The 16,901-nt window shown below is 36.5% G+C and overlaps 1 protein-coding gene across 1 annotated transcript in view; it reads right to left on the bottom strand.

Moving 5' to 3' along the window:
- CSMD1 (CUB and Sushi multiple domains 1) overlaps nt 1-16,901 on the bottom strand; it is a 1,256,706-nt gene that overhangs the window by 147,962 nt on the left and 1,091,843 nt on the right. Inside the window, exons 39-41 of the mRNA XM_059835885.1 lie at nt 15,468-15,537; nt 13,112-13,228; nt 8,846-9,055 (exon numbers count right to left, since the gene is read on the bottom strand). Of these exons, the coding sequence (XP_059691868.1) occupies nt 8,846-9,055; nt 13,112-13,228; nt 15,468-15,537 (397 nt within the window). The remainder of the gene's footprint in view (nt 1-8,845; nt 9,056-13,111; nt 13,229-15,467; nt 15,538-16,901) is intronic.

The raw sequence follows: 16,901 nt of genomic DNA, 5'->3' as shown, positions 1-16,901 counted from the left end.
ATCTTAACTGTTTCAGATAGTTCAAAAGGTAATAAGTTTGAACTTCCTTCTTGCCACAAGTGAAACAAAAGGTTTCAAACCCACACAAATTCAATAACTCAGTCTTGAACATAATGGAGTACCCATCATTCCTTATGTGGTGCAATTGCAAAGCTGAAGTGATAACAAAACATCAGAGCATAAAATGACAAGGAGCTGACGGGCAATGGTACTTAGAGCTACAACTTCCCTAAGATTCTGCTAAGGAGACAAACGTTTTTACTGCATTCAGAAATACACAGTACCTAAGCAATTCAGGTTATACACTCAAATCCTGTGCTGTGAGAATTCACCAGCTAGTGCTTAAGACAAAGCACTAGCTCCTTGCAAGCATGGGAAGCAAATATTTTACTGTTCTCAGTGTGCATACACTTTTCTTCCTCCCCAAAATAATGTGCTCAGAGAACAATCCCAGGCTATATTAACTTTCAATCTCATAAGTATTTTTCTGTTATCAGAAAGTCAGTAGAAAAATTGAGAAATAGCATTGTTAATTCTGTCTTTCACTATACAATGTTCATATTCTTTGCTTTCCCCTGAGATGAGGGGTTATCAAAAAGCCGTATACTTCATAAAATGCTAAGATCCCTAGAAAACTTCCTTTTTTATGACATGGAATTTTGCTTGAATAAGCATACCCATTAACAATCTCCCTTTATTTTTAGATTGGTATCTTTATAAAAAGGCATTTACCTTGCAAAAAAAAATCCGCTACCTTAATGCCACTGCTTGTTGTTAGTAGAAATGGCACTTTTTTTCACTGAAAAAAGCAGTCTTTGAATTGAACCAAGCTTAGTACCATTCAGCAAAAGGACAAATTTGACCTTAAATCCATTTTAATGTAAACTTAAGCACATCTATAAAAATCAGACTAGAATTAATCTATGCAGTCTTGTGGGTGCTTCCTAATATGCAACTCATTCATTAAGACATTAGAATGGGTTTTGTGAATGTGACTACACCTATGGACTCTTTTTGCCTACTCATTTTTTTAAGGGTATATCAAATTAATTTCATTATTAAAAAAGCAATGCTTTTTTATTTATAGAACTTTTTTCCCAATTATAATATATTAGGACATTCTAAAACGGGATCAATTAGAAGCAGTCTGAAAAAAGTTCTATTAAATGTATAAAGATGTCAAGTCCTCAGATCGATCTGCTTTGCTTTACAAATTCATTTCTATAGAAATGGCAAAAGTGGACAAAAGCAAAAGTACTGACAAAACTTATTTTCTTAAATACACAGTATAAATTTGTTCTCTCTAATTCTTTGCAGAATTTAGTCTGTGTGTGCTACATCTGCTTGCACTGATATATACCCTGCAATTTTACATACAACCTTCAAAAGAAGTAGAAAATACAGAGACAATCTGGAAGACAAGATAACTGAATATCAAGGGCAACAGGTATGGGACTGGAAAAGAAAAGTCGGCTATCAAAAGCAACATCTACTCTGTATGAAGAAAAATAAAGCAGCCACTAAAATTGCTCAATTGTAAATCACTGGCATTTTCTGTCAGAGCATGTCAGAGGAATGGGGAATACACTGAAACACAATACTTCTAGAAGTTCTTCTTGGATTATGAATATCTTGAATTGAGAGTACATTTTCCTACATGTTCTAAGTGGTGCTGAGCAAGTTACTTGTGCTTAATAATATGAAGCTATAAATTATGATAATTTTAGAAAGAATTACCAAAGGAGAAATGTTAGCAACAGAAATAGCTAGTGCAATCTGGGATCTCAGAGGCAACAGAAAGAATTTGTACTATCTGAAGAAAAATAGACACATTCAAGATATTTCATTTTTAAAGAACAAAAGTCCAAAATCCATTTGTAGAATGCAGAAAAGGAGGTAGAGGGAAGAGGGAACATAAGTGTCCTGGTTTCAGCTGGGATAGGGTTAATTTTCTTCCTAGTAGCTGGTATAGTACTGTGGTTTGGATTTGGGATGAGAATAATGTCAATAACACACTGATGTTTTAGTTGTTGCTGAGCAGTGCTTACACTAAGTCAAGGACTTTCCAGCTTCTCATACTGCCCTGCCAGCAAGGAGGGAGGTGCACAAGAAGCTGGGAGGGGACACAGCCAGGACAGCTGATCCAAACCGTTCAAAGGAGTATTCCATACCATATGATGTCATGCTGGAAAAAAACCCCAAAACTGGGGGGAGTTGGCCTGGGCAGGGAGGGCAGGGCACAGCTGCTGCTCAGGAATGGGCTGGGCATTGGTCAGTGGGTGGTGAGCGATTGCACTGTGCATCACTTGTTTTGTATATTCTTTTATCATTATCATTATTATTTTCTTTCTTTTCTGTCCTATTAAATTGTTTTTATCTCAAACCATGAGTTTTTCTGATTCTCTCCCCCACCGCACTGGGGTGGAATGACTGAGCGGCTGTGTGGTACTTTGTTGCTGGCTAGGGTTAAACCACAGCAATAAGTCAATTAGAAGCTCAGTAAGTAAGCTTAGCTGGTAGATCCTAATCACTTAAAAATCAAACATGTCAGTGTTAGCAGTTTTCCAAATTAGAAAAGAAAAATCAATAAATAAGTACTTTGTAAAATAATTAATTTTTTTCCCAGTATCTTTTTATTTGAGTGAATTATACTGTGGGTTTTTAGTTTTAAAACCATATATTTTTTAATATATAGACTAAAATACTGTGCTTCCTCAAAACAGTATTCAGGAATGATTCACCCCAGAGTCTCTTTATAAGTAAGGACTATTACACAAAAATGAACTGCATGAGTTGCCTTTACTAGAGAAATTGTTTTGCTTCTCACTCAGGGAAAATAAAACTGGATAAATGTATATGCATTTGGTAATTCAAATACACCTATAACTACACATTTTGAGAAACAAGGTAATAAATACAAGTTGTGTTTTTTATTTGAAATTAGAATGACTCAAATATCAGTTAATTTAACTGTGTCTCTTTCTTCGTTCTGAATTTTCTGTCTACAATTATAACTATTAGACTAATTGATGAAGTAAGAAAATTCTTATCAAATTACTATTTTTGAGAACTTAATAATTTTTTCTGCATTCTTTGCACAAATATGTGCAAAATACTACTACAAGTTTATGAATTTCTATAAACAATACTTCTTTTTGACAGTTTTCTTTTATTCTGAGAATGCTACTACACAATTTTTATCATTTATTCTATTATAAGGCACATATGATGAGAATTTTTAATATTTCGTAATACATTGTTCTGGTTTTAGGTGCATTGCTTTTCCTCTATTTAAATCATAGGATGAAATTTTACACTGTCAATGAGTTAGTCATGATAACACTTTTGTTGTCAAAAGTTGCAACTGACAAGTTGCAATTGGGAGAAGCAGAAAGAAAGTAACTTATCTAAAAAGCAAGTGATCTTAACAAAGGAGGGTTAGAGTGAACCAAAAAATATCAGTTTCTTTTGTATGGTGTCCTCTTCATCATATTCCCATTTACTTCTGACCAGACAAAATAATCCTACTGGACACAGTGGGAAAGGGAAGAATGGAAGAAAAGAGGAATTATGAGCATAATTCATCAACCTTTCAAAAATACAGAATAAATTTCATGCATTATTATCATGGATTTCTGAATTATGAAAACTACCATCTTAATGGTAACCCCAGATTGAATATAGATTATAAAAAATTCTTTCAGCAATTTACCATGGATGAATAAAGGAATGGTGCCTGTAACAGGCAAAAAAATAAAAAGTGAAGTTGTGGTTTGACTGAAATAATTGACACAACTGTTAGATTCAATTAGCCCAAGATTTCATCGGATTTTTAGACCATGGGTTATGGCAATCAGCTTAACTTCTGAACATACATGTGATCATCTTAGCTATACTTGAATACCATGTCAATGATTCCCCGGGCTCAATTTCCTATTGCTAAGCATACCAAATTTCTCTAATGGGAAACAACCACCCAAGGGTACAGAGGGAGCTGGTGGAATTGCTCACCAAGCCACTTTCCATCATCCACCAGCAGTCCTGGCTAACCGGGGAGGTCCCAGTGGACTGGAGGCTAGCAAATGTGATGCCCATCTCCAAGAAAGGCCAGAAGTAGGATATGGGGAACTACAGGTCTGTCAGCCTGACCTCGGTGTTGGGGAAGATTATGGAGCAGATCATCTTGAGTGCCATCAGGTGGCATGTAAAAACAGGCGATCAGGGCCAGTCAGCACGGGTTTATGAAAGGCAGGTCCTGCCTGACTAACCTGATCTCCTTCTATGACAAGGTGACCCGCCTAGTGGATGAGGGAAAGGCTGTGGATATAGTCTGCCTAGACTTTAGTAAAGCCTTTGACACTGTTTCCCACAGCATTCTCCTGGAGAAACTGGTTGCTCATGGCTTGGACAGGCACACTCTTCACTGGGTAAAAAACTGGCTGGATGACCAGGCCCAAAGGGTTGTTGTGAATGGAGTGAAATCCAGTTGGCAGCCGGTTAAAAGTGGTGTTCCCCCAGGGCTCTGCTTTGGGGCCAGTCTTGTTTAATATCTTTATTGATGATCTGGATGAGGGGATTGAGTGCTCCCTCAGTAAGTTTGCAGAAGACACCAAGTTGGGTGGGTGTGTTGATCTGCTCGAGAGTAGGAAGGGTCTGCAGAGGGATATGGACAGGCTACATCGATGGGCTGAGGCCAATTGTATGAGGTTCAACAAGGCCAAGTGCCAGTTCCTGCACTTCAGTAACAAGAACCCCATGCAAAGATACAGGCTTGGGGACCAGTGGCTGGAAAGCTCCCCTACAGAAAAGGACCTGGGGGTGTTGATTGACAGCCGGCTGAATATGAGCCAGCAGTGTGCCTAGGTGGCCAAGAAGGCCAACGGCATCCTGGCCTGTATCAGAAATAGTGTGGCCAGCAGGAGTAGGGAGGTGATCGTGCCTCTGTACTCGGTGCTGGTGAGGCCGCACCTCAAATACTGTGTTCAGTTTTGGGCCCCTCACTACAAGGAGGACATTGAGGTGCTGGAGTGTTTCCAGAGAAGGGCGACGAAGGTGGTGAGGGGTCTGGAGCACAAGCCTTATGAGGAGTGGCTGAGGGAACCGGGGTTGTTTAGTCTGGAGAAGAGGAGGCTGAGGGGAGACCTTATTGCTCTCTACAATTACCTGAAAGGAGGTTGCAGAGACATGGGTGTTGGTCTCTTTTCCCAAGTGACAAGTGATAGGAGAAGAGGAAATGGCCTCAAGTTGTGTCGGGGGGGTTTAGACTGGATACTAGGAAAAACATCTTCACTGAAAAGGTTGTCAGACATGGGAACAGGCTTCCCAGGGAGGTGGTTGAGTCACCAGCTCTGGAGGTTTTTAAAAGACATATGGATGAGGTGCTTAGGGACATGGTTTAGTGGTGGACTTGGCAGGGTTAGGTTTACAGTTGGACTTGATGATCTTAAAGGTCTTTTTCAACCTAAACTACGATTCTATGAGTCTATGGTTCTATGACATTGGCTAAATGAATAAAATAAATAAAAAGATAGACAAATTATAGCAATACATTTTCCTGCCATTGTAGTTCTATGAACTGTAGCACAGATTACAGAGTCTTTCTGTCTGCCATGATAAGCAGATATTACATAGAATAAATTAAAGGGAAATAAATTTGCCTGAGACAGGCTACGTATAGAAAACATTAATATCATAGAATCATAGAATGGTTTGGGTTGGAAGGGACCTTCAAATGTCATGTAGTCCAATCCCCCTGCAATGTGCAGGGACATCTTCAACTAGATCAGATTGCTCAGAGCCCTGTCCAACCTGACCTTGAATGTTTCCAGGGATGGAGCATCTACCAACTCCCTGGACAACCTGTTCCAGTGTTTCACCACCCTCACCATAAAAATGTCTTTCTTACATCTGGTCTGAATCTACCCTCTTTCAGTTTAAAACTGTTATCCCTTGTCTTATTGCTACAGACCCTATTAAGAAGTCTGTCTCCATCCTTCTTATAAGCCCCCTCTAAGTACTGAAAGGCTGCAATAAGGTCTCCCCAGAGCCTTCTTTTCTCCCAGCTGAACAACCCCAACTCTCTCAGCCTTTCTTTATAGGAGTGGTGTTCCATCCCTCTGATCATTTCTTTGGCCCTCCTCTGGACCTGCTCCACCCAGTCCATGTCTTTTCTGTCCTGAGGGCTCCAGAGCTGGATGCAGTACTCCAGGTGGGGTCTCACCAGAGTGGAGAGTAGAGGGGCAGAATCAGCTCCCTCGACCTGCTGCCCATGCTTCTTTTGACGCAGCCCAGGATACAATTGGCTTTCTGGGCTGCGAGCGCACATTGTTGATATAGATAGACAGAGATATAGATCTCTATCCTCAGTTTGGTTAGAACATTGTGACTGGATCTGAAGAACCTGTTGCTACTTTAAAGGAAAAATGTAACTGATAACCACAGATAATTTGCATCACAACTGATGCCACAGTAGTCTTGCAGTACCAATTGTGTCACTGGGTTTAGGTACTGGACTCCAAGTGAAGACAGACCCAAGCACTGACCAATGATTGGAGGAGTCTGAAGTAGATCTATGTCAACTGTATTATGTAATGAACAAATCAAAATACATATAATCTTTTTTTTCCCCAAATCTATGCCATCTTTCACTTTGATCTGAACTATCATTTCCTCAAACATCAACAAACATAACTGCCTTTGCCAAAACCACAGAATATCTTGTACAATAAATATATTTTGATCCAGATACACAAGAAGAGATGAAGACACAGAAAGCTAAGTATTAAGATGATTAAAAAGCAAACTGAACCTGTCTCCTTGTCCCCCTGCTGAAACTGTCATAGATCATTAAAATATGAAAGTATGCTTTCCTTTAAAGGGAATGCAAAACCTTGCTGAGCAAGCTGGAACAATGCCTCTAGAAGAACATATTATACAGTCTAAAAAAACCATTAAGATTTAACTATTAAATTCATGACAGAAAATGGTGTTAGTCAGTAGTTAGTCACATGTAGTTGAACCTATAAAGACTCAATACCATTAAGAAAGGGCTTGTTATAATAAGGAAAAAAACACTAATTAGAATCAGAAAAAAAGAGCACTGGGAAATATACAGAAAACATACCATATGGCTTTGTATTTTATTTATTTGGTATTTCTGCAATTTGCCACTTTTCTGTCTTTCCAGAAAATTCTAAAGAAAGTCATCTGTCCAATCATAATTACCTTTGACTGCTCAGAAAAAAAAATCTCACTAGGTTGGTGTGATATTGTGACAATATTCCCTATTTCTAAGACTGTGTGACAGAACAAAACTCCTCAGGCAATAGAGAGATGTGGGCGTGCTTTACAAGCATTAACCTAATTCAGGTGCTCAGAATCATCTGCCGGAAGATTTTTCCCCTCTATCCATTGACTCCATAGATTCGATCTAACTATAACTCTATATATGTGTGTATGCAAATAAACACTGTACTGGGCCTGACTACAATAGAATTAGTTTCTTCATAGCAGCTCACATGGTGCTGTGTTTTAGATTTGTGACCAAAGCAATACTGATAACACACTAATGTTCTGGCTTTTGCTGAAAAGTGCTTGCACAGCATCAAGGCCATCTCTGTTTCTCACTCTGCCACGCCATATCGTGAGTGTGCAACAGGTTGGGAGGGGACACAACCAAAGAGATATTTCATACCATATAAAATCATGCTCAGCAATAAAAGGGAAAAGAGGGATTTAGGGACATTAGACATCTTTTTCTTGGGAACTGGCTGGGCATTGGTCTGCCTGTGGGAGGTGGTGAGTGATTGCCTTTACATCACTTGTTTTTTTGTTTTTTGTTTTCTTTCTCTCTCTCTTCCCCTTATCCTTACTTATTAAACAATGTTTTTTGTCTTGGTCCCCAAGTTTTCTTGCTTTTACTATTCCTTTCCTCTTACCCCCATTCCACTGGGGGTGGGAGGGAAGTGAGTGAGTAGCTGCGTGATGCTTAACTGCCCAGTGGGATTATCCCACAACACATACACGTTTATACAAGCATATAGGCTTATATACATATATATGAAAACCTAACCAAGTTATCTAAATTAATATCCTAGAATAAGGTAGCATGAATCTCCCTCACTACAGTTAGCTGAGAATTCAACCAGCCATTCCATTTTGTTAAACTGTTCAGATCCTGCAATGGGGCTCAACAGTTTTCAGTAAGACTATTTTAACATTTAAGAAATATGCATGAATTAATAATGTTTTGTTGTCATTAATGGGGAAAAACCCAAACAAACAATGAAGATGAAGAAAAAAGCCGACAGTAGAAGACCACAAAAAGTTCACATTCAAATACTGAATATATGTGTTTGAAAATACAGATACAGAATGTGCATTATCTGGTGTCTTTTCATCTCCTGTTAATTTCCACATAAGTCTAGACTGCAAAAATATAACACAAGAATTACAATCATTTTCACCTGAATATTTAAAATAACTCATAATATATTTTGAAATCCTCATTCATTACATTAAATATAACAAGATTTTATAAACTGGAAAACAAGACAATGAATATTAGCAGTATTGTCCAGTAACAGTACACCTTAATGGGATGGAAAGGGGTATCAGCTATGTGACCTTTGGCAAATGACATTACTTTGGCTTCAGGTTTTTATATCAGTAAAATAAAGATTCACATTCACCACAATTTCAGTTATAAAAAAGTTCAACATACGGATAATCAAGCCACAGATTTAAAAATGCTATATAGTATATGCCTAACATATTTTTAAAAATTAAAAAAAAATTATATTTTTCCCTTTTAACCATAAAGTTCATTGTGCTAGTTCCTACTTACCTTGGTATCTCAACTTAAATCCTTGCCTGTTTTCTGAGTGATCACTGTAAAAATGGACAAGTGTTTCATGAGTAGTACTTAGCAAGGGTGATGGGAGTTCCATTCCACTAAACTGGCCAATCATAGAGCTGGTGTGGTAAGGCCCATTCTGAATTTCAAGGAAATCATGATTTGCTTCAGTAGAGAAATTCAGAAACTGAATGTGTGCACCTGCAGTATTGAGAAAGAAGGAAAAATTTAAAACTGAGGTTTTATAACTCATTTGCTTAATGTTACAGCATGCAAATACAAAAAAAAAAGACATAAAAATTGTTATAGGCACAATATTTATATTTTAGTCACCATTCAAAGTGGGATGCTTAAATTAAGGAGCTAGCCACTAAGTATTGCAAGAGTTGGAGCTTCTAATTTTTTTGTTCCAAATAAATATCGTATCCACACATGAAGGGACCAATGAAACGAAGTAACAAAGTCAGCAATCAGATATTTGTCAGGTTCCTAAACTGGCCAACAGAAACACTCAAGGGAGGGGTATGTCACAAATCCTGCTGTGTCATGGCATGGTCAAGACTATTCTGAAAGAGCATTACTGTAGCTGGGCCAGGCCTCTCATAGAGGCTCAGGATTAACTCAGCACCCACGAAGATTACTAACAGAGTGGCCTTTCAGAGGCAAAGTTTACCTACCTAGTTCCAACTAGGCCTTTCTAACAAAATGAAAGGGAAAGACATGACTCCCAAAATGCTGAACAGTCAGAAGTATAAGCATAATCTCATGGGAAGAGCTGTTTTTAAGTTCTGACACTACTTCATGTGGACTAAGGACCTGGAATTCAGGCTTCTCAAATTAAGTGTATATATAATATCAAAAGAGGGATGGGAGATGAACCCCTGGGTCAAAAGCCAAGTAGTACCAAGTAAATTACAGCCGGACTGCTTGGGCCTGACCTTGCTCTGGTAGATTATTAAGAACTAGCTGGAATGGAATAAAACAGAATTACTGAATGAGCCAGCAAAGCAGTGTGAAATATTCAATGCCTTAACTCTCTGCCTGACATTCTTAAATAGCAGTAGAGACATATTCTTCATTCCAGGAGAGTACCTTATAGACTAATCACCAGGGTAATTCATTCACTCAGTCTTGCTCTATAGCTCCTTTCTTTGCCTCTATGGTTTGATATCTAATCATTTGTATAAAATGGATTTTTTTTTTGCTAACTAATACTAAACTAAATAAACTATGAAAGAAACTGATTATTATAGAGCATTCATAAGAATATGGGTTATTTAGCTCTAGTACCTTCTCTGAAGTATGCAGAGCGGGAAATATGAAGACAAGTATTTCAGCTGCTGAATAAGAAAAGTTACTCTGATGCTATCAATAGAGAGACACATAGGGAACATATCAAAGTCGCAGTATCAGCCATCTCTTCTGGGGTGTCTGATACAGTTAGTCTGACTTGGTGAAGTCACTAATTTTACAATGCTCTTAGGATTTAAGATGAGGTAGGACACCAAGCAGCTCAGAAATATCTTGACTTCAATATCAGCATTTAGTGATTCCCACTAAAGACTGGATGACAGCAGCATGGAATTCTAAAGAATTGAGCAGCCACTTAATATTATACTTAAGTTGCTGAAGTGACAAGTAGATAATTCAATTTGACATATGTATATAGAACCAAAATCAGTGTTTAGGTATTTAAATAAAAGTAGCCTGCTGTTCTGAAATAAACTCTGATGAGCCACAGAGTACATTCAAAATCGAATCATTCTTATTTAATTACTGAGAAGGAATTTATACGACTATTTGTAAATATTCAGTATGGAAAAGCTTTGTATTTTAAAAGTAAAAAGTAGATTTAACAGTAACTTTTAAAAACTTAAACTGCCTAAAATAGCCGCATTTTAAACACAAACTTAAACATATTTTTTTTCTAAGGTTTTTTCAAATATGTTAATTTCAATTAGGGGATATACTGTATGTGTCAATCAAGCCTTAACTCTAAGTTTATACAAGTTACAATTGTCAATTTGATATGTCAAAGTTTTCTACACTAAATAATTTCTTATATAAAATTATACAGAATAAAACTGATAGCTACAGAAAATAAATCATTATCCAGTCAAACTATAATTATACTACTTCCTGCTCCAATCTCAACAGGATTTCCTCTCTCACTTGAATAGGCTCTAAATAATGAGAATTCCAAGCTGAGCTAATCTTTTTTACAAATGTTAATCAATTAACAGCTACCTGAAATCACTGCAAAATCACTGCAACTCACTTGAAAAGATGTACTTTCCATCTGTTTAAAATGTTAGGATTTTAGTAGGGTCTTCTTTTACACGAACAGTATATTTTCATGTAATGAAGAGAGCACCATGCTTTGGGACACATTTAGCTCCCACAATTTTAGTGTTGGACTTCGTTCAAGCACACCTGTGTTCTTGCACTAAGTAAATAATATCATGGGCTTCATTCAGTTACAAAGTTTGAATAAATGGATGGGAATAAAGGAACGCTTACAGAGAGATGAAGTCACTGTGAGGTTAATTATTTCAGTGGAATTTAAATCAACCATTACATGTTCATGAATGTCCTCTGAATCAGTTTTTGTGCACAGTGCTGAAGTCTAACTCAATCAGTACCACATTAAAATCCTTCCCCCCAAAAAAAAATCCTGGAGCATTATTCAATTTTGGAAATGTTTTCTATGTTTCAGTGATTTCTTGTATTTATTGTGATACAATAGAATGAATGGAGACAAACAGCTCTTAGGTAGACAATTTTATATTTGTAACTAAAATAGTATCCAAGATTTTGCAGTTGAAGTTCTCTGTGAAACATTACATCAATCACAATGTTTAAACCTGGTATAAAGACATTATCTGTGGATTATCTGATAGACACTTTGGGAAAAATATCCTGTAGCAACTTTATGGTAAAAAATGTCCTCTTCCAGTATTTTTTGAAAGCAATGGTAGATCAACAGTATGAACGTGTTAAATCCCTTGCCAAACAAAATCATAATATTTTCTATTTATAGGCTTACCACTACCGGAGACTTTCTGAGAAGTGAGAGGGATAATAATAGGATACAAGACACTCTAGCATAATTAATCCATGAAACATTGTCTATATGGAAAAGCTTGAAGAAAAAGAACAACTCTGAGAAATATGAACGACTGTTTTTAAAAGGCAGTATTGCAGTAGCCTAATTAGGATGACATTGCTCCACAAGTTGCTTATCATTTGCATTTTCTGCAAATGTAGCTTTAGAATGCCAAAATTAGACGAGGTTGTCTTGTCTATGATCATCCTAAGGCTATATGGATATCTAGGGATACTAAGGCTATCCATAACTATGATGAATCTGTTTTACCAGGTATGCACTGATAAAGGGCACTTTTCTAAATAGTAGCACAGTATTTCTACAAATTAAGTTAGTATAATACACCCTATGTAAGCAGCACATCTTACTACAAAAATGCCTCTTGTGAATGCAATGGAAAGCACAGAAAATAAATTCATTTCCAGAGATGCATATAGTGAATTTAATAAGAAGCTTTAAAATTAATTTTCTTATTTGAGCACTAGCATTGAATTCACAGTATGGGGCATAATGTTTCACAGCAAGAAAACTTACTCCTCTTTTACTTCTGATAATGATAGATGATTATGTTTTATACATGCACTTATAGATCCCTTATTATCCATGATTAGCTTCTCTACCTAATTATTATTTATTTGTGAAGATATTTTCCATATGACAATAGATTTAATGCAAACCTAGAAAGTTTCTAAGTTGGCAACTGTTACCTTGTATTTGGAATATAGTTTCAGAATGTTTTTAACCAAATTCATAGTCTTAGAAATGAGGCTTCGTCCATTTTCATATAACATAAGAAATACTGTTAAAAAGTCACTTGGGGGAGAATAGAAGGACATTAAACAGTAGACTACTAATTAATTTAAAAGTTACGTTATCTATTTCATCTGATATATCTTCATGTAGCAGATTTCATTTGCTCTGAAATCAGTTTCTGAGATAGGCTGAGTTTTACAAATAACAAGTTGCTTTGACAAAGATATGTTTTTAAACTGCCAACCATTCTTAAATCAAAAGATAGCACATAATTATGTAAGGGGTTCACAATACATTCACTGGATAAAATCTATTTCATACTGGAAATTAGAATATCCTTATATATATTTAAATCTGATGATTACAAATAATTGCTCTTCAAATGTAAGTTTACTTACCATATCCAATAGGCAATAAAATTTTCCATGTACAATCTAAGTTACTAGGGTAATTTCCAGGAAAACCTGGGCTCAGGATCACACCACCCATGTTTGTCAGTGTTCCACCACATTTGGCTATTAAAAATAAAAAGAAAGTCACTGTATCTTTTAATAATATTATTTCTTAGTATTTGGCATATGATTAATTCAAAAACGGATTTTCCATTTTATTCCCATATACCCCACGCAGTGAAATTTATCACAGTCTAAACATTCCTCATGAAGGAGAAGAAAAAAAACCCCAGAATTCGAGTTAGAGCAAAATGCTTACTTAACGCAATATGTTCAATGTGATTTTACTGCAAATGCGTAGTTGCATATCTAGACTGGGTAACCCATTGTCTCAGCTTGCCAATTATGGTTAACAACATCTGGTGCTATGTTGAAATAGGCTTCATAATCAGAGGAGCAAATCTGGAATTAAACTGAATTATGATACTGATCCATGATGCAGCTGCAGATCTGCTAGTTAATATAGTTAAAACCACACTTGAGTTTAAAAACAAACAAAAAACAACCCACCACAGTTCTTTCTTTAATTCAGAAAGAGGATAGACTAGCTGCATAACAGAATTATTCTTTGCTTACTATCTGTATGCTATTCTTCAGCAAATTCATGTGTTTGGAGACTGAAAAGCCATTTGCATCATTTAGGATGACATAAAGCTAAACTTTAAATACGTGAAGCAGCTTGTAAAGAAGTGGCTGAGTTTACACCTTCACTAGGACAATAATATGAAGAGTAACTTCAAGAAATCAAATTAAAATCTTGTAATTTATATTTATTATTTGAGGAATAACTACTTTAAAGCCTAAGAGTCATCATGCCAGGTCTTACAGTGATGTATGATCTGGCAACAGAATTGCGATACTGTGAGTTGTGATTATTGTACTGAAAAAATGAAAATAATCTACTGGTTAGACAACACAAGAAATTGAATCAAAATAGGAAAACCTCCACTAAAAACTGAGAAATCAGTCTCAAACTTCTCAAATATCTCTACTTCCTTGCAATGTTAAATAAATTATTTAGTGACAAGAACAGATATTGGTTTGCATTTCTACAAAAATCAACATTTTAAGGGATGGAGGCAGGGGAGCGGGGTCATGTTTTAAGGGTTTGTTTGTTTTATTGGGGGTATTTTAGCTTTGAGAACAACAACATTTCATGAACTAAAGGGAAAAAAAAAAATCAGTGAGGAAACTGTTTGCAAGTAGGAACTATATTTAATGTACAAGGTGAAACATAAGCTTATCACAAAAAAAAAAAAACCCCACCCAAACCCCAAAATACACCTTCCTGAGTAAATTTTCCATTTTTGAAATCGATTTGAAGGAGCTGTACTGCTTTCATATTAACCAGAAGTGACTGCTTCTCTAGAAGCTGACAATATAAAATAATATATAGGCCCACCTTGGCAAGGAATCTTTAAAACCATTTCACATTAATATTGCTCAATATCATCCCAATCTTTTAAATTCCTCTTAGATATGAAGCTAAAAGGAACAGCTTTTGCTGACAGAATATTAAAATTAAAAGCATTCACTGAAGAATGTATTTCAAAGCTGAAGTGACAGAACATTGTGATGGAGCTGTGCTTCTCTCCCCTCCATTCCTGCTTTTTCTTGAAATAAGCATGCCAAAAGACACCAGAATCTTGACTCTCTTAAACTTTGTTTAATCAAGAAACAATACAGTACAACAAGATTATCTATACAGGGAAAACTCAGATCTGTTGGGTAAGGTCTTACTGTGCTTAAAAGGGAAATTCTTTTTAGCTTTGCTTTTTAACTCAGCATCGTTTAACAGCTTTCTCAGATGAAAAGAGCCCATCTTTTCTCAATGCCTTAAATTCTCATTCCACCAGCCCCGAAGGCTTGGCTTCAGAGCTGCTCTCCACTGCAGACAGACTGCCTGCTTCTTTGAGAAGTTTCCTTGGGTCCCTGCATGACCTGCCTTGTTCTTGAGAAGGTTCTCCAAGCTGAGCATGCTGCAAAAGGAATGTGTTAACTTCCTCTCCCTTCTGAAAAAGATTCAGCCTGATTCAAAGCAGAGTATTCAGGACAAACTAAACAATGATAAACATCTGGGTTTTCTCCTTTGCCCACTCTCACAATGTTTTTTTAAATAGCATACGCACTATATATAAAGAAAAAATTTCTTGTAATTTTTCTGTATTTCATAGATACAAATGGAAAGTCAAAAAAGTTTTGAATACAACACAATTAATTGAAGGAGCAATAGGCATGACAAAGCTGGGAGTTTCTTCTGACTGATGTTCAGAACACACTGAAAACAAGTAAGTATCCATACCAATGCAGAGAGGAGACGGATAGTTCCAGCGTCGAACTGTTCCTGGCATACAAGAAATGTGAGAACGGCCCTGTTTGGAAAGGGCAAAATATTAGATTACAGGTACTCATTATGGGACTTTCCAGGAAGGAAGACCTACAGAGGACCTTCTGGATCATCTTATCTGTGTCTTTTCTTATATCAACCAACTGCATTATAATTACTTTTATGAATTCGTTAAACTCTATTTTCAAATACTTCAGGTTTTTTGTTCTTATTTTTCTACTGGATAAATGTTCTAAAACACTCTTTCTTTGATAACTTGAAAACCTCTTCGCATTTTTGACTAAATATAAAGCTGGTTACAAGACAGAAGCAGCTGACTGAGTGCATTCATATGGTCAAGTTAGTTCACTCCTTATTTCAGTTCCGGGGTCCTCATCCACAGTGTAAGCATACCAGTTCATTTTCAGGCTGCAATGTGGAGTAAATCAACCATTGTTCTGAGTGAGTAGTTAGGACCCAGAGAGGAATTTGTTCCACATCTGCTTGCTACAGATGGCATGGATGTGGACCATACCAAGACAGTGATCCACAATTACCAGCAGGCCTCGAACTCTCACCTGGCCTCACAACATGACCCACCACTGCCTACATGCAGCATCTTGGCAGACAGCTATAAAAGTACAAGTGCCTCTTTATTTAGCTGTCATGTTTAATTTACTCTGCCTATTTTTAAGACACATCACAAGAACCAAGCAGAACCATGTGGTAGCTGGAAGTGACCTGCAAAGCCTATTCCCACACACTTCAGCGTGGCTGCCCAGAACCAGCTGCAAAATGCTCCCAGCTTTGCTTGCACTCGTAACAGTTCAAACTGCAAACTTAAGAGTAGCACAAACAAAAGTCTTTTTTGGTCAATTCTGTCCTCTGAGGAACTCAGGTTATGCATTCTTCTGTTGCAATGTGAAAGCTGAATAAACTGGCAGGAGTGAAACTGTCTGATATAAAGATTGAGACATGGGACTGAGAGCAAGGTTTAATTCCTATTTTAATCATTTGATATACAAACTTGGGCAAGTCACTTAACATCTCTTGTTTATTTTTATTAAGTATATTAAGAGTTTAATATTTAGTAAGGTAGTACATTTTATCAATATAATATGATGACATTTAAATATTATTTGTCAATAGCATTCAAATTCTCATAAAAATAAGAAAAAATAGAATAAGTAAACTACAGTAAAGGAAAATCCATTTGATGAAATCACTTCTGCATCATTTGGTATGTTTACAAAAAAGAAGCTACACACACTACCTTGAATAAAGTTCACATAGAATTGTATAGAATTGTATGCAATAAAACTGCTCTAATTAATCATTTAGTTAAGTATATTTAGACAATCAGCTTCTAAAAGACAAACTGAAACATTTTCAAAAAATGACTTGGAAGGA

Source organism: Gavia stellata, chromosome 2 (genome assembly GCF_030936135.1).
Source record: "Gavia stellata isolate bGavSte3 chromosome 2, bGavSte3.hap2, whole genome shotgun sequence".
NCBI lineage: Eukaryota > Metazoa > Chordata > Aves > Gaviiformes > Gaviidae > Gavia > Gavia stellata.
This window is presented reverse-complemented; position numbering and strand designations above follow the sequence as displayed.